The sequence below is a fragment of the Lagopus muta genome, chromosome 3 (assembly GCF_023343835.1).
Source record: "Lagopus muta isolate bLagMut1 chromosome 3, bLagMut1 primary, whole genome shotgun sequence".
Classification (NCBI taxonomy): domain Eukaryota; kingdom Metazoa; phylum Chordata; class Aves; order Galliformes; family Phasianidae; genus Lagopus; species Lagopus muta.
The window spans coordinates 72050367-72069675 of NC_064435.1; the positions used below are offsets into that span (position 1 = coordinate 72050367).

The following is a 19309-nucleotide window of genomic DNA, read 5'->3' on the forward strand; positions in this document are numbered from 1 at the left end:
TGCTATGTGTTCTGTTCAACTTTTAGTATTAAAGTAACTGTTTATGATAAAGAGGTCACAAAAGTAATGTGATAAAAGTATCAGCAGTAAAGAAATTGCATTTAGAATTTAACAGTCTGCACTATTTAACATCTCAAATTGAAAGTATCACTGTTGGTATGTCATAATTTAAATCCATTATTTCCATAAAATTATTGCACATTTTCTTCATAAAACTTGCTTTGTAACTCTTAGTTGCTCAAGATTATAAATTATGACTTCCTAATTTGTCTTTGTCATTTGCTGACTATACATCCCCATAAACACTAAGTTCTTTTAGCTAAGTTTTAACAAATCAGAAAAGTTCTATGCAGCTTTTCTATTGTAAGCTTCTATAAAGTACATAACCATAAAAAATAAGTATTTTGATACAAACTGGCATTTTGCTTTAAAATCAAAATTAAAAGAAAACTTTAAATATTTTGTGTCTGACAAAAATAATAATAATTTTTCATAGGTGGATTCTTCAAAAAAAAAAAAAATCTCCTTTAAATTTCTGTGAAATAGTATCCCGTTTGATATCGATCCCCATCATATCTGTAATGTTATGAGGTACTATGCCATACCCAGACTTCTGATTTTGATATAGCGCTGCTTTTTCGCCCCTTGAGAATTCCCTATACTCTTACTTCTGCTGACACTTTATTATGTTTGGCTTTGGTAATCTTTTATTTACCACTGCTCTTCCTTTCATAAATCATTTGGGAGTCTGGTACATTTAATGAACCCTGTACTTCTGTTTCTAACCCCAAAACCATTGTTCCCATAAGTGCTCTATTAAGGATAAATACTGCATAATTTCATATTTTTTCAGGTAGAGACTTCCAGAAGTTGAAAGAAACATATTGCTTTGAAGGGCTAATTGCTAAAGAATAAAGTTAATGAAGAAATACGCATGTTATATACTAACATAAAAATTGATAGGCTATTCAAAGATTCATCATCTTCGATGATAAATCGATACTAACTTATCTTTTTTTTTAATTGTGCCTTATAAAAGCCTGTTGATTGTCATAAAATGCATGGCAGAAAAGTGATCTTAAAAGCACTCATTGAGACTGAAATTGGACTCAAAACACTTTATATGAAAAATGTCTGCAGTGAAACTACAGATTTTCTTACATCCTTAATAAAGAACATATGAAAATTCCTCATGGCTGGCCAGAATAGATGACAGAGAGTAATCCCTCTGCATATAGTTCTACCAACTCAGGAAGACTAGCAACAGGTGATGAAACAGAAGACTTTCTCGGAGGTGTTTGAGGCCATGTGGGATGGGTCTTTGAGCAACATGGTCTATTGGCAGATGTCCTTGCCCATGGCAGGGGGGTTGGAAATAGACGATCTTTACATTCCTTCCTACCAAACCATTCTATAAGTCTATGAAGACACACGTGGACTATTCCGTGTTTGTGAAGGGTAACATTATCTTTTGAGTATATATACCTTTACCACTTACTTAATTTTTGACTCAGTGTTGGGTTTTTCAAGCAAGTGATCATAAACAGTGGGTTCCCTTCGCTTTTTTTGAATTCATGTAGTAATCTAGAATTCAATGCAACTAAGGTTCTGAGTTATTATAAAAATGTGTCTAATTTTAAAATATAGTAAGGAGTAGCACAGCTCTGCACATTGGTTCATCATCAACTTTATCATGTTGGTATTAACCTAAATTAGGTATAGTACTGAACAATAATATACCAACTAGTCTGCTCTGAATTCTCTGAAGATGCTGATAATCTCTGCTGAATTTTGATGTGGTAGTTTGACATGGCTGCCACCAACTATCTGCTCTGTCACTTAGAGACAGCTTATTTAGATGCCATCACAGGAATGAGTGTAGTTGATGGTAGGCTCTTGTTCTCTCTAGTCATTCTGGAATGTGTATCTATTGTAAAAGTAATTAAAATTAGCTGGTGGTGAACCAACCTTATAGTGACCTATTATAACATAGTTTGATTAACCTAAAGATGTATTAATTACATGACTTCAAAAAGATTTTTATAGAATCTTCTACTTTCTCTGGCTGCTAGAAACAGGTAGCTGTGACAGAAACAATTCCTTAAACACAGATATTCATTATGCACAATAGTATTTGCAATGTTTATGAACAAAACTTAAAGAAGTAAAAAAACTCAATGATTCAGGTCCAATATATCATTTTTGAAATGTGTATTCACTGTAGTCTAAATGATCAGATAATTTTTCTAATGTGTTTTGCAGTATGCACATAACATTATTTGCATGATTTAAGATGCAGAGATATTATCAACTTACTGACCTACTTGGACAGAAAATGCATAGGATTGAGTATATGTATGTAGACATTTGAAATGCCCTTTTCACCATAGGCTTCTATTTTTACAAGGGCTTTTCTGAAAGTAATGCCTCTGTATGGGAACTGCTGAATCATGGCCTGAACCTCTGATTGATCACCTGAGGCGAGCAACGAGTGAGCCATGGGAGCACAGGTGAAGGCAATTCAGCTGTGCTGCCAGAAGGGGTGGAGCCTGGCTCACCTCTCCTAGACCCATTTAAGAACTGACTGCCAGTAGGGAAGGATCTCTTCTGGAGATCCATCCTCAGGAGTTTTATAGCAAGCCTAGGATGTGGGTAAGCTTTCTATCTATTCTCTTTTTGCTATTATAATCTGCTTTGTCAAACTCTCTGGTTTATTTCATAATTATAGCACCCTTATATTCACTGAATATACAGCCTCCTGTTGTTTTATACCGGCCTACAATGTCAGAGGCAGATGCTGGTAGTATGGCATAAGAGGTTGAACCTTCCCACCGATAATGCATTCCATGTTGTTGCCGTGTGACAGATAGCAGCAGAATCTGACAGAATGGCTTGTGATATGGAAGTGCTTATCAAGCAATGGGAGGCTTTTAGGTCAAGAATTTAGGTCAAGAATATAGATAATTCAACTTGCATGCAACTTCTTAGTCTGCTTAGAAAATGGTACTCATAGTTTGGACATTCTGAAAGCATAACATTCACTGGGGAGGCCTATTCCATCTATGCAGCCCACATGGAATTTAGCTGATAGTTCCTGGAAGTGTTGGCTTATTGCATATACCTGGCAGAGTAGACCATCTGCACTTGCACTGGATGCATCATGGATTTTTGAGTGACCAGAAGCCTAGAAATCCTGGAAATCTAGTTTGCTTTGGATACAAAATAACAGTATTAAAAAACTCTGGAGATATGTTTTCCTTCTCTTAGGAGAAAGGAACTAATTGCAAATTTTAGCTAGTATGGTTGAGTAGGTTTAAAAGGAGAAAAATAAGCTGACCATAAGGGTAAGATCATGTAACTCCTTAAGATATTAGTACACTCATCAGAAGTCTTGAAAAAACTGTTCAGCAGGGAGGGAACAAGCCTCACCTGCAAAATGCCCTGACCACCTGTCAGTGTAAAGAGGGATCATCTGTTCTTGACTGTTTTTGCTCGTGCCTTCTTGTCTGCGTTGAAGTGTTCGACTATTAATTCCAGTTAATTTACTGAAACTCATATTTCATCTGCTAACTGGACTTTCCAAGAGTGCTAGCTCCTATTTCTGTCTTTTTCAGAATATGAATAATTAAATATTTTTTACAAGATGAAAGATAAAGGATTTAACCTGAAAATATTCTACATCCTAATGGTTGATGCATTTCCCTTTGCAAGGCCTTCATTCAAATCCATTCTTCACCTGAGTTAAAGCAAGATTTTAAACTTCCACCTTGTAAGTTGCTATTTTAATGGCTGATATTGACACATTGTTCAGAATATGCAGTGACTTTTCAAAGTCATTTACTGGAATACTTCCAATTCATATATACCAGACACACAAGTTTGCTGAACCAAAGAGAAAGCAACTTAATTGATTCCTGTACTCATATCACCTCTGTAAGATTGAGTAGGGACGTGACTTTAATACTGCACAAAGCATGAAAACCTATTTCTGACACTGGTCTACCTCAGCTGTACTGAATGCTGACAAAGAGGCCATGGTCTTTCCTGAAAAAGAATGATAAAAATGATGTGAAGGTGGAAGAAATGCTTTACAATTCTAGGGAATTGTAGGGAATTCTAGAGTTCAGAGTTTTGAGTTTGCTGGAAAATGACTGCAAGGATTTTTTTATATCATATCAGTACTTTAAGAGTTAAAATGCTAAGTATTAATATATTTTTCCAATCTAGGCCTAACACACAATGATGTTAACCATAGAGATAGAGACAAAAAATGTAGGTGTACAAACAAATTTGACTGGATAAGCATGATCAAGAACTTGTTAAGTATCATCATGTTTCAAGTATGCAGAGTTTTAGTGCTTTCCACCATCTTCATCTTGTTTGTTCAAGTCCATAAGACAAGAAATCAGTAACACATCTTCATCTGTTTTCACTGGATTCTTTTACATCCTGAAGAAGCTACATACACAGCTGAGAACTGGGCTCTTTTCAATAATTTTGGCACAAACCAGCTCTTTAGCATCTGTTAGGTACAGAATTTGAAGGATGTTCACTATCCAGTCTTCTGCCTTTCGTTCTATGGCAACTACGTGTGTCAGTAATGAAAAGTACCTCATAAGAAAACATCTGACTGTAAGTATTGGGCTCAGGCCGTTTGGCCTTTCAGTCATAACCAAGAGTAATTCATAGAATTGTATCAACATTTTCACGTGACCCTAGGAAAACCTTTGAGGGAAGACTGTGTTTCTTTGTGATATATAAAATAAGGGCACTTCAGATTTTGAGGGCAAGGTGTTAAATAAATAAATAATAATAATAATAATAAAAAAAGCTTAGTTCAGAGTGAAGGTTGTTACCTCACCTAATCCCTAAGCAAGATGTATATATGTTGGGTAATGGTTAAAAAGTAGGACAATAGATATGGCAGTGTAATATCAACCACTATGTAATCACGGAGAAGGCAATCCTAGGTTCTGGCCTGCACAAAATCTGGCAAAACCTGCTTTAAAATTCAATTAGAGATTAATGTACTAGATTGACAAATCAATTAGATTGACTGTGTAATCAATTACATTTGCAATAAATCTTCACTTGAAGACAACAGTCATAATTAGATGACTTCAGACTACGCAAATTAATATAGTAAGCAGCATACTGCTTGAAAATTTGGCCAAATAGAAAAATTGATTTATTATGCTTCCTTTTGTTTTAATTATTATACATTATACACAATATCTAAAACATGATATAAAAAGATGCACAATGCATCAATGATTATACCTATTAGTATGATGTATGCATTTTACAGTTTCTAGCAGCAATAATTATTACTATCAATTCTAATTTAATAAGCATTAATATTTTAAAAATCAATTGTCTTAGTAAGTTTTTTAGTTATTACTACATAATCATGGCCTCAAGCTGGTAGGTACTATTGTTTGAATTAGCAATCAGTTTTTTCTAATAGTTTGGGCTGGCCACTGGAAATACACAGCTTTCTTGCTTACTGTGCATCAACATTCATAACACTACAAGAAGCAATGGTCATAATAAAACTGTTATATCCAATTCATACTGCTGTGCTTGGTAGCCTTTAAACTATAAATTGCTCTTGGTCTAACAGTGGTTATATGACTCATACATAACCTATGTACATCCCTTCCAGTATAAATAAATACATACATAAAAATACCCTTGTTTTCTCTCAAATCAAGATGCACCTAAGAGAAAGAACGGTATGTAACAAGCTATACACAAAGAAAATACTTGTATCAACAAATTACTGTGTAGTTAGAACTACTGCAAATTATTTTTCAAGTATGTGTCGGTATGTATTTTGGTTGTCTCTCTAGACAGCAGTCCCCTCTTTAAATTCAATAATCATATATGACAAAGGTGTTGGTCTTCTTTTCACATCAGCTGCTCTACCTTAAAATCAGCTGTATTGCATGAGTCCTTAACAATATTAACAATAGGACTTGATGTTTGTTTAGGTTGCTCTTTGAGAAATACTCCAGTGATCCCATAGGAAGTCCTTAGACAACTTGAAAAATTTGAAATGTCCTGAGACACTTCAAAAAATTTTCTACTTAGAATGCTCTTGTTCGCCTCTCTGGAACAGACAGAAACAGGTAAGCAGATCTTCAAAAGTCCCTTGATATCCAAAGTTTGTAAGCAGCTCATATCTTCAAACACTGATAAAGAAAGCATGCCAGATAGAAATCTGGCATTGCCCTGGTCAGGAACTTCAGTTGAAGTTATTTTATGGCATGGGTGATAGCCATAGGAAACTATAAAATCTAAATGAAGAATTCAGTCAACGAAACCACAAGTTTATCAATAACAATATAGATCCTTATCAATAACAATATAGATCCCTTTCCACTACCGCTTATTTCATAAGAACAAAACTCACAAGTCTCTCAGAAACATCACGACTGTAAACTAAGAAAGTGCAGAGCACCTAAAAGTGATAAATGAAGACAGAGCTAAAGGGAATGCACATCATATGCATTGTGAAACAGTTAGTATAAGATCTTATGGCTCAAAGAATGAAAGAGATAACTGGCTCAGACATCTAGTATGGGGAGAAGCTAATATTCTTCAAGGAGGTTTGCCCAGTCATGCAGATTTGGTTGACTGTTACTAACTTATCTATCATGCAGTTCTGAAGTGGAGAATGTTGGCTGTGGCCTAATATCACAAATGTATGTATGGAAAAAAGATCAGGAAAATAGAATAATAGAATCACAGAATTGCTCAGGTTGGGAAACACCTTGAAGATCATCAAGTCCAACTGCAACCTAACCATACTACCCTAAATGGACACAATTCTGACGCTGACACCAGACATCTTTTGTTGTGCTCTGCTGAAGAGGACCAATTCTGCAATGCTAGCCTTAGCACAGAAAAGATTCCAAGAAAAGGTCATGGGAAAAGGAATTAATCATTTCCCTAGAAGGGGAACTGGAAATGATTAAGCAGCTCTAACATCACAAGGTAAAGGTTGTTGTGTTCTTTGTGACTATGAAAACAAGCCTTGGAAAGCTTCTAATGGAGGAGTAGCTTTTAGAATGCTTACTCATGGCCCAGCCTCTCAGCTAAGATGCCAACTGAGTCCAATGGTAGAATTCTCCAGTAGGCAGTCAAGCAGCTGCCACTAGGGGACTCTTAACGCCCCCAGAGATGTTGAATGCCACAGACAGACCATGCAGTACAATCAAGCATAGCACATACATATTTTTTCAGAAAGTGTTTTGATTTATTCATGAAAAGAAACATGAGAGTTGCAGATTAATTACTCTTTTAGAACAATGCAAATTACCAGGTGAATTTGAGCTTGTAAGCTATTTAACTTTCTAAGGTCGTTTTCCTTTTCATATCATGAAATGTATTCTATAATACCTTCCTCCCTGTAAGAAAATGTTATTAGACTTTTGATTACCGGAAAGAAAAAAGACAGTTTAACTTCTGCTAAATGAGATTTCTATCCCAAGAATCTTTCTGACTTCTTTTATAAACTTGGAAAGGTGGTAATCAGTGCAGTTACTGAGGGGAGTAGAGAGTGACAAGTTCAGTGTAATAACCAAGGTTCACAGCCCTCGGGATTCGTAAGTCAGAGGCAACTATGGTTCATCTGGTGGTTAGTCTGGTCAATTCATGAATGAAGTTAGGAGAAGATTAAAAGGTAGGAGAGAGTGACACTGGAACAAAGGCGTGGCATAACATTCACACTTTAGATGTGCTAATTCAAGTTCAGAGACATAGCACCGTGGAAATGCTAGATGAGTTTTAAGTGAACAGAATTGGTGCCTGTACTTCTGAACCCAAACAAGGAAGAAAGGAACCTTCTCAAGATTATCATGAGGAGCTAATGCATGACAGTTCTGCAATAAAGACAAAGATTCCCTTATGTCATGTTGTAAACAGCAAGACATCCGAAAGTAACTGCATCTATTCAGAAATAATCTAGGCTAGAAGGCTGAAGTTCTTAGATCTTATAGGTCCTAATTGCCATGGCTAGATTTATGACATTCATAACAAGATCTACAAAAGTATGAAGACAATAGCCAGTGGATAGATAAGTTTTTGAAACCGCCATAGCCATAAACTCTTCTAGTGAATCCACAAATCTCTGAACACATTCAAGTACCTGGTAACTGTATCAACTCTTACTAATGAAAAATCTCTGAAGCAGGCATCCTTTCTAGCTAGTCTACATATTTCTGTATCTTTTAACCAAAGCTAAAGAAAGAATAGACTTTTGAAATTCATAAGCATTTGATGCTCCCTTGCCATATAATGAATGAAGATCTTCTCCTCAATTTTGACAGACATCAGATGACATCAGTAATTAAACAAATTACTATTTGGTGCAAGTTTTCAGAAAGCAGTGAGATGATACGCAATACTCTGTGACACTTGAAGAAAAAAGACTCTCTTTATTAAATCTTATGAGGATTTAAAGTCATCATTGTATATTTCAGTACGAGCAGTGTCCTCTTTGGAAGATGATATTAAATGATTGGAGTTTCAAATAACTCTTGAGGCCTCTGAAAAAAGAGGTTCTGTGGAGAACAATGTTGCAAGTGTAGGAAAAGACTGCATATATAGGACTCCTATATTCTATTAATGTTATTCTGACAAGATACAGTGAACAACTGTGTTATGCTGATTCCTTCAAGCAAAATATGTCAGATTGCTCTCCTCCTATGAAACAGCAGCCCTGAAATTGAGATGCTGAATCTTGTCATCCACAAAGGAACACAACGTGCTGGAAGTAACCACAAGGTAGAGTAGATTGTAAATTGCAGACTGCTCAGATAATGGCCATTAGAGATATATAAAATGTCCCATTAAGAAGTAGACTCTCCCTGACCGTTCTTCCCTAGTGAGCAGAAGAAACTTCCCTAGCATTAAAGAAGAGAAGACGTATGGAAATGTACTCTCATTTTCTCAGAATACAGTTTCCTGGATAACAATGTTATGGCATTTATCTTCTTCAAGATCTTTGTCGTGCTCAGAGGACTCTTCTTCCAGTGTTAGCATAGTTGCTAAATATGCATGAAGCTAGCAAGCATGTTATCTTGATGGTGAAGGTCATGACTGTCTGAAACAATTAAGGAATTACTTTTGGAATTGTATTTGTTGTTTGGGCCTTAAAGACCGGGGGGGAAAAAAAAAAAAAGAAAAAAAAAAAACCTTAATTTAGGATATGGCCTTCTTCCAATAATTTAGTTTGTGTGGGTATCAGTATGGTATCCCAGTGCTGGGAATACCAGTGCTCATCACAGAAATGGCAAAGTTTAATACTGCCCTAGAGGAAAAACACTGCCATAAAAATATCTAAAAATATAGAAAGGGGAAAAAAGGCTATTAAGTGGAAAGAAAACTGTGTAGCTAAAGCTCCAAGACTCATTCTCCACTGGCCTCATTGAAATGTAAACAAACGTGACTTGGAGAAGAAATACAAAAATGGAAATAAAGAGGAAAGATGAAATAAATTAAACAACAAAAAGCAAAGAACCCTATGGGAAAAGAATCATGCAGGAAAAACAATGCAGAGAGAGTGCTCTGACTCAGACAAGTACTTCAGAAGAACTGAGGTCAAATGGTTCTTTCACTGTTGCACTATTGGCATGAAAAGAGATGGACTGTCTTCTGTACATTCTGCACAAATAACAAGAGTCTCCAGTCCAAATACCAAACACTAGATTTGAATCTGCATGTGGGACAAAAAATCATAAAACATGTGAGTGCAATAGTCTGAAAAGCTATCTCACCAACTGAATAAGAAAGCAGTTAGCAATACCACTGCTTATTTACATAAAGCTTTGAAGACTTCATTGGAAACTGACAAAATTCAAAATCAAGAAAAATTAAAAGGAAGTTTTAAAATGAAGTCAACAAAGCCAAATTCCTTCAACATATTTTTGTTGTGGAAAAAACTACAGTAGCATTTCACAGGTGACACAGAATAAATGGTAGAGAAGCAAGGAGATTTTGACAATGTTTGGTGCCCAGGCTACTTATGCTGCCAAGCAAGCATGAGCAAAAGAATCATAAACGAAGTACAAAAGCAGTACACTATCATTTATTAACAAGTTTATCTATTAAGAGGTAGAAGAAGCCTGCTGGGGGAAATAATAATAATAATAATAATAATAATAATAATAATAATAATAATAATAATAATTGGTTGTAACATTCTTTCACTAAGCCCTGGTGATGGGAATTAAAGAAATGAATGATCGGGATTCTGGACTAGAGAAAAAGAAACTTGTATTTGGAAAGCTTATATACCTCTCACTGCTAAATAAATTTCATTGATGTTAGGCTAGGGAAATATCCAATCAATTAGGAATAATTAAGAAAAAAAGACAAAAAACAGTAACTCAAAGAAATTGAGTTGTTTTGAGTTGACTAGCAAGTCTCACACCTTATCTTAGGCCTTCTGTTTACCTAGATACCCTAAGCATTTAAAATGCCAGAAGCTATGTTTATGTGGCTAACTGGATTCCCATCCTTGCTCTCCTTAAAATTTGTTCAGTATTTTTCTAAGTGAGATGTGTAATTTATGCTTATACTTGCAGTAGTGACTTTTATTCAAGATTCTTTCATGGCTAACGCTAGCCATTTTCCCCCATGAAAATTTTAGTTATGAAAGAATCCACTATTTTTCCTTAAAGTAGTTAACTCACTCCATAATACACCAAGATAACAACACTCTTTAAGTATACATATATATATTATCACTGGATCAGGTTGACATCAGCAATTAGTGTTTTATATTTTCAAGCACAGTTTGCAGTCTGCATAATGTTAATTGCTTTTCCACACTATGCAAGCATTCAAAGAATACAACAAGAAATCAATTGGTTTTTCTTATGAGCAATATAAAATAAAAGAATAACATAGAAGGGGAACATCCTCACACCTTAATACTATCCTGTTGTTGGTGCTGGTTTTTTTTTGTTTTTGTTTCTGCTTTTTTTTCCGAATGCTCTACTTATTTTGTGTATGCATTCAATTATTTTAATGCACAGTTCAAAATAATGACCGATCTGGCAAGAACACAAGTGAGCTAGCTATGGTAAGTTTAAAATCATTATCTACATATTAGTACAAAATTGTTCTCTGTGCTATAATTAAAAATTGTTTGCGTAACCTATTTTTTACTGCAAATCCTCTATCTTAAATAAACAGACATAAGCACCAGAGTGGCTTGTCTATCTCCCTGCATGCCGTAGCTGATGTTCCGACAAGAATGACAGATGTCCTATCAGCTAAGATGCCAAATTTGACCAAATGTTCCATATAGCAAAGTATGAGCACATAGAGAATCAGGAAAGATGATCACAAGAGTTTGCTGGTGACACTACAACCACTCTAGCAATATCCCAAGTATTGAGTACACCTTTTGGATTACCACTTCAATTTTCAGCTTTTCCAACCATCAAGTAAGCATATTTTTTTCACCATACACCTCTAAAATCCTGTCTAGATAGGAATATGCAAGTTTCTGAGCTGAATTATAGTTTTCAAACATATGATTTTCCATTTTTAATGATTCTCACCTAAATCTACCCTCTTCTTTACTTTCAGCTCTCTCACAGAATTCTCTAGTACGAAATCAACTTCCTTCCCTTCCACCAAACTTCTATTGTCTGTTCTCTTAAAAACATTCCGTTTCAGCCTCTCCTTTCATCTTCAGTGTTGTTTTTACAATTTCCCATGCTCCTTCCTGATGGCTTCAGCTCCTATGCTGATTGTCACTCTGACCTCTTAGATGAGTATCATCTCTCTTCATTGGGCTTACAAATAAGGCTCAGTGTTCACAGTTCACATTGCTTAGAATAACTTGTCTCCTAGGTCTACATCCAGTGTTTGTTATCAATTCTTCTTTATTCTTACCAAATCATTACTGTGATATTACCATGACAGAATTAGTCCATTTGCTTACATTTTGTTCTCTGTTATACTATGACTTTCAGATCATTGCTACTGATGTTCAGCAGTTTCCACAAGTCACTGGAACTGCTCAGCTTGTATCAAGTCAAAAGTTTCACCTACTCTAGTAGCTTCTCCCTAGAAGTGGTTGAAAGTAGGTGCTTAGGAAAACAAGGAGCTTGAAATATACAACTACTTTGACTAAGCTGAATGACCAATCTTTTCTGTTTCAGATTGCTCTCCCCTTTCAAAACTAATGTATGTGGTATATATGGATCTCAAAATTTTCATGTTCCAGCCTTTCTCCAACCTATGAATCTGTTCTGTAACCCAGTTAATATCTTTTTAAATATCTATTTGGGTCTTCCTGTTCACAATGTTTCTATGGCACTTTCTATACTACATATATAATACTATATTTAAAAATTTAATTTCTCATCATCATTTTCATCTTAGGTCTCAATTACTGTAACACAGCTTTTAAGCTCTTGACAAATGTAATTTTCTCAGCAAATATGAGACTGCTTGAAACACAATTTTATAAGCCCTCTACTTTGACCATGTTACTGCCCTTCTGTCACCCCCGTACGGGTTCTTCTCTTCTCCATCACACCAAATAAAAAAAGATTTGATTGTTAAGATGTACTTTCAGGCTTTTACTGATGTATTAATTACCTTCTAATGATTACTCAGACACTGAGTCTCACCTCTGTTTAGTTCGTAATACCTATCTCAGCCAAGTATTTTTTTCTAGCATCCCTTCCTTGCTGCTTTCACATTCAAAAGGTGCCTGCAAACCCTATTTTCTTCTCAGGAATCCTCTTAAGACTTGTCATCCCCTTTGAGATGCCAAAAACACAACAAAATTTAAAAGCGGTTAGTGTTTAGAGACTACAGCTTATTTGACAAGTTTTATATATCCACACAGATTTTTTCCTTTTCTCTTAATTGAACTGCTTTGTAAATAGTCCAAGATACAGTGAATAACACCACGTATCCTCTTGGATCTTCATTATAGGCAATGTAATAGCACTAAACTAGATTATTGTTAGAACATGGTATGGTTTAAAAAGCACAAATGGAGATTTGAGCCTTCACCCTTTCCCTTTCTTAGCTATGGCTTACAAAAAACAAATGCTTTGATACAGCTGAGCACAGTCATTAGAGATAACTTTTATTACACATTTACTGTATTTACTACACTGGCCTCGAAATTTAAATATCTAAAGAACTTAATAATTTCTGCATTTTTTAATATAAAGCACACACATATACCTACATTCTGCTACACAATCCTTCATCTAATTAATCTGATAATTCAGATTAAGTGAGAACTATTCACAACAACAAAATTTGAAAAATTCAGCCTATAATTCATTGAAACTATTGAACATCATAATTTTTATGTTGAATATCTTAGACATTAATAATCACATTATAAGCCTCTAAGAACCACGGAACTCATACGTCATATTCCACCTCAAGTAATTACATACTTGCTTAAATAACAGTGACTACCACCCTCGATTTTTTGGTCTGTATTCAAAAATCAGACCTAACAATAAAGAATTTACTTTTTAAAAATAACTGATTGTTTTACTGCTTTCAGAAAAGAGGTGATGAAATGCCGTGCAATTAGCTTTTAAATTATCAAACCAATTTGCTGTACCAATTTTGGAACAAGTCCAGTTCATCTGAAGTACTAGAACATAATATGTTAATGAACACAAATGCAGAGTATATTAAATATCTCACACAGTTGTAACTTTATGACAGACTACAGTAACAGTCTACAAGAATCCCATTCTCTAAATATATTTATTGCTAACTTTTATAGAGGGGATGTTTTTAGCACCAAAGCATATTTTCCTAATCTTTGTGTGGCTGTGTTTCACTTTTAAATATTATTTCTGAATCATACAAAGGAACGTTCTGCAGATATATATTCACATTTAACTGCAAGCCTTGTGAACTAATTTAATAACAGCTTAATAATTATGCAGCTCTAAAAAAATAAAGCAATGTTTATATTTTGTTTAGGAAGGAAATCCTTTCAAATTGTAAGGCCTAACAAACCAATATCAACGTTATTTCCACTAGTACTTTCTTTCCACTCATTAATCTATAATGTAATTCTAAGTGATTAAATTTTCAAGTCAGACTCTTGAAGTTTTTCCTTTCTTTTTATCTCAAAAAACATCCAAAATTCCCTGCCTAAGCTACTATTTGTTCCATCTCCTTTTATAATTCTGGGTATTTTTTTGCTACTGATTTCTTAATATAACCTTCCCTATTACTGGATCAAATTCCTCTTTGCTATAAGAATTAAGACCAGCAACATGAACGTGTGCATTCATTAAAGGATTAGTCCAAGGTTGAATATGTTTCTTTGATATGATGCTGAGAAGAATGCTGAAAAAAGGGATCAAACTGCATTTCTCTGTGAAATGTCATATCAGATGTCACCAATTTGTTTATGCACTCATCTTCCACTCTTAGCCCATTGGTTAATTTAATTTTTTGTTTGTTTAAGACCTAGTCCTGTATGAAAATTCTGTGTGCTTCCACTATTGGCTTCTTAAAATGGAATTAAGTAACAGTCGCTGAAATATACAAAGTGGTGCTGAAAAAAAATCTATGGAAAGAGTCACTTTGCACAGTGAATTCTTTTCCTTGAAAGTACTGCCTCCAAAGAGGTCCCTTAGGGATTACCTTCCCTGCCATGAAGCAACAGAAACCATGGAAAATGTTAGATTTTAAGTGGAATATTCACAAATATTCCAATATTCTGTATGAAAATATAGAAAATTTATTTACTTTGTAAGCATTGTGACATTCCATAAATAACTGAGATAAAAGTAAACCTGAGGACCTGGTGTAAATTTGCATAGACAATTTAGTTGAGGAAAAGTTACTTTGGTAGATAGATAACACTTTTGTCTCTTTGAAAGTTTTCACAGATGTAATCCATAAAAGACTGGTAGAGACAATTCTGAGGACTGAAGCATACTGGCAGCTGTAGAGACAGTGAACAAATCCTATGCAAATATTGTATCTAACGTAACGCTTGCTTCAGAACTTCTAACTACATTCACTACTTCAATGAAGATGTTGTAAACAATTTCTGTATTGAAGTGGTCTAACTCTGACCTTTAGGTTTTTATAAAACTTGACCTAAAAGTTACCTTAAAAAGTACTTCAGTGTAGTTAAGCAAATGATCCAGAACCTGTCCAAAAGCTTAAACAAGGGCAGCTATTAAAAATGTCATAGTCAATAATATGGAAGAGAGGTGAGGGCACATTAAGATTGATTGCCCTTAACAAAATACACAGATGTCCCTCTGAAGAGTTATAAAACCTTTTGAGTTTCAGGAATCTGATCCTAGGAATGCAACAGGAATTGTGATTTGAGTATGCAGCTCCATGAAATCTTTTTGTGCCCTGTCTTGTCAAGAATAATGAAAAAAATAAGTCATTGCTATAAAAAAGAAAAACAGCATCAAGAACAAGTCAGGTATTCTTACAAGCTATAAAAAAAAAAGATACCTGAATCTAGTTCCCTGCTCCGAAAAAAATAAATAAAATCTGCTATAACTGATGAAAAGAATGACATTATCTTTTTGCTCTTCAGGTTGTTTCTATTCTCTTGTAGCTTGGCCAAATGTTGCTGTTATCCACTGAAACTCTCTTCTTCTGTTTTGCACAGGTCCAAAAATATTTCATATATACCCTGGTATCTCACTTGGCCTCTGCCTCTGTTCCAGAGCCTCTTGTAAGTTATGTTATATCTGCAGATACTAAGGCTACCTTTGGGGATCTCAAATTGTACCAGTTGCCAGCTTGCAGGAAACTGCTCCATGCCCTCGCCGTTAACATACTGTTTCCAGGGACTATCACTGCAAACAGTTTATAACAATATAAATCTTGCTAGGAAAAAGGATACAATTGCTGCGAATATACAGGAAATAAAGATTTTAAAAAGATTTTAAAAAGCCAATAGGATCAAACAGAATATCATGCTGAGCTGCCAAACTAACAAGTCGATGTAGAAGCAAAATCTACTACCTTCAATTTCTGAAGGCTTTTACAAATACACGACTTTTTTTTTTTACATTATCTAGGTTCTATTCAGAAAAGCTTATAAAAAATTCCTTTTGTGGGTTCATTAAGGAAAGCCTTGAAGTCACAAGTGGCTCTGAAAGAATTTGTACTTAGTATGAACGGCTGTACACAAATTTTCCAGATATCCTACATCCACAAATGCTTATCACTGACACAAAACTGCTGTTACCATGCAAGTATGCCTTTTCTATAAAGGTCCTCTCAAACTCATAAATTACCCAAGTGCTTTGGCCCTCAGGAACTCATAAGATCAAAATTAAAAAAAAAAAAATTAAAAAAAGATAGAAGTAGCTTACTAAATGTGTTCCTCAGATATATGAAATTCAATTTCTAGGGTGGAATTTAAAGTCTCTAAAGAATTCTGATATGCAAAGCGGAGTTAAGACTTCCCAACAGATCTCCCAAAGCTTTGAATTGTCCCTTCCCTCTCCCTGAACATGCTACCACTGTAACATTTCAACTTCCAGCTGCATGTTGCATTGCTGATGCAGGTATCTGTGAAAAAATATTATGGCACATTTCAGTTTCTGAATGAGCCATTGGTGGACAAATCTTAAAGACCATCCTTCTATTCTGGACTGTGCTAGGACTGAAAAGTCAACTTGTTTTACTTTTTTGGACCTCAAACTAGAAGAACAAATGAAATTAACTTCTGACTGAGTCTTCGCCAAAATATGAAATATTTTTAAAGTTTAGAAAGACAAGCAGGGAAGTCCAAATTTTTCTGCTGTGTCTCAACATGACTTATCTAATTACAGGATTTAGCAACCTCTCAGGACCAATTATCTGGCAAGACAAAAGCTACAACATACCAGAATCAAACGACCGCATGTTTTTGTATACAACTGCTCTTAAAAACTAACCTCAAGTGGGTGTGCTGGTGCTAAATGGTGAAGCATATAGACTCTCTAACCAAATTTTTCAAAACATTTAAAATAAAAGCACTATTTTGTTTTTCAAAAATTACTGGAAATGCATATTTTTGAAAACTAACAAAAATTACCTGGCAAGGCTTCTTCATTTTAATTGCTATAACATGGTATCTGTAACAGCAGAGTTCACAGGTCCATGACCCTCTTTCACTAATCCACTTTAATAGGCAAAGTTGATGTGTGTATCGTACTGACCCGTCACAGCGGCAAGGATTTAACAATTCACCCTGAAAAGGCAACACAAAAGCATGAATTGTACAGAAATATTTTGTGCATGTGTGTCTTCAATACAAAAGCATTTACACCTCTGTGATTATGAATCGGCTCCAATTTCAATTCATGAAATAATAAGCATGTATTCTTGACCATGGTAATCCTCAACAGATAACCCATCTTAAAAAGATGTAAGTGCTTCTGGAAGTACAGAGCAAGGTAACTATCTATGCATGCATGTGAATCTATGTGAAAAAAAAAGATTACTGTGCATCAGGCAACAGTAGCGTACCTCAAATAAGTACCTCCCAGTGAGGTGGTGGAGTCACTGCCTCCGTAGGTGTTCAAGAAACGTGTGGATACAGCACTGAGGGACATGACTTGGTGGGCATGGTGGTGATGGGTTGACAGTTGGGCTAGATGACCTTAGTGATCTTTGCAGACTTAATGATTCGATGATTCTATGACATGGTACCAAAAGTGGCTTAATGTATTCCCCCAGTCATTGCTAGGAAAGAAACTGATGTCATCACAGGGAATCGTGTTCCTTGAGTGGGGTTTTATATTGATCAGAGAGCCAGCTATCAGGCAGGACCAGAAGTAATCTAACTAAACACTTCCCTCACAGCTCATATATTTCAGCATTTTACAAATTGGCTATTTGCTTATTTCCTTAGAAGGATTCCTTCAGCTAAACTAAAAGACCAGGTAGAAACTGCTAGTTGCAGACCCTCTGCTCTAACATAATGACCGTGAAGACACTTGAACGCCTTTTTAGTGTTATCTGCAAACAAACACTCTAATTTTAAAGGACAATAGGAACCAGAGAAATTTCTATACTTAAAGTCTCTGAGGGGAGAGACAGCGAACGTGATGACCAGAGGACAAGCGGCGCATAAGCTGATCACAGCAAACCGCTGCTCCCCGCCCTGCCCCGAGCTCTCGGCACGGCGCGCCGCTCAGCAGCCGCTGCTGGCGGACCCAATGGGCAGCGCTGCCGGCGGGCGGCACCGGGCGGCGGGCGGAAGGCGCCGGGCGCTGTCCGCGGTGCTGATCGGGGCTCGCCCCGCGAGGTGCCGCCTCACCTGCTCGGGGCCCTGGAAGCAGATCTTGCAGATGGGGCCGGCCCCGCCGGGGTGGCTGCCGCTGCCGCTCTCGCTGCTACACACCGAGCGGGTCTCCGGCTCCTCGTCGGCCACCGCCCCCGCCTCGCCGCCGGAGCCGCCGCTCTCCTCCTCCACCGAGGGATCCCCGCTCGCCTCTCCCGCGACGGCCGGCAGCTCCAGCGGGACGCCGGGCTCCCGCTGCGGCTCCCCGGCGTGCGGAACGCCGCTCCCCGCGGCGCCGCTCATGTCCGGGGCAGCGCGCACCCGCGGCGGGGAGAGCCGAGCGCGGCGCGGCCGCCCTGCGGGCTGCGAGTGGCCGGGAAGGTGACCCGGCGCTGCCGCCTCCCTCCCTTCCTCCCTTCACCGCGCCCCGGCGGCCGGGTCCGGAGCCGCCCCGGCGGCGTGCGCGTGTGTGTGCGTTGCGGTGTGCGAGGCCGGCGGGGCGGGGCGGGAGGAGGCGCCGAGCGCGAGCGGGGACCGGTACCCGGCGGGAGCCCCGCGGCTGTGGGGCGGGAGTCTGTGAAAACCGCCGGGGCAGCCCGGCGATCTGGGGGAGTTGGGGTGTGCCACTGAGAGGCTGGGGGAACATTCAACAGGTGTTCCCAGGGGCAGAGCGGTGGCTTACCGCGTCTCCTGTGGCTGGGTTATTATTTTTTCTTCTTCTTTTTTCCTTTAAAAAATGCATTACATCACCTCGTTCTCAAAATTAAATCTGCAAAAAGCATCACGACCGTCTCAAAAAAAAAACAAAAAAACAAAAAAACCCCCACAAAACAACACAGCACGCCAGCTAGAAGTTCCTCAGACTTTGGCTAGGGAACATATGTGTGAATTTCAGCATCCAATGTAACACCAGTGCACATTTCACCTCGTGAAAAATGACAGCAACTGCCTGCATGGGGGAAGGAGAAAATGCAGAAGACAATTGTGAAGCCACACGCTCCTGTACAGCCAGATTTAGATCCAAGAGGCAATGAGCTTGCCTGC

General features: G+C 37.2%; 1 protein-coding gene across 1 annotated transcript in view; it reads right to left on the minus strand.

The window, feature by feature from the left end:
- Positions 1-18568, minus strand: part of MARCHF11 (membrane associated ring-CH-type finger 11) — a 29910-nt gene extending 11342 nt beyond the window's left edge. The window contains exons 1-2 of the mRNA XM_048939558.1: positions 18302-18568; positions 17075-17230 (exon numbers count right to left, since the gene is read on the minus strand). Coding sequence (XP_048795515.1) covers positions 17075-17230; positions 18302-18568 — 423 coding nt within the window. The remainder of the gene's footprint in view (positions 1-17074; positions 17231-18301) is intronic.
- Between the last annotated feature and the right edge of the window lie 741 nt (positions 18569-19309).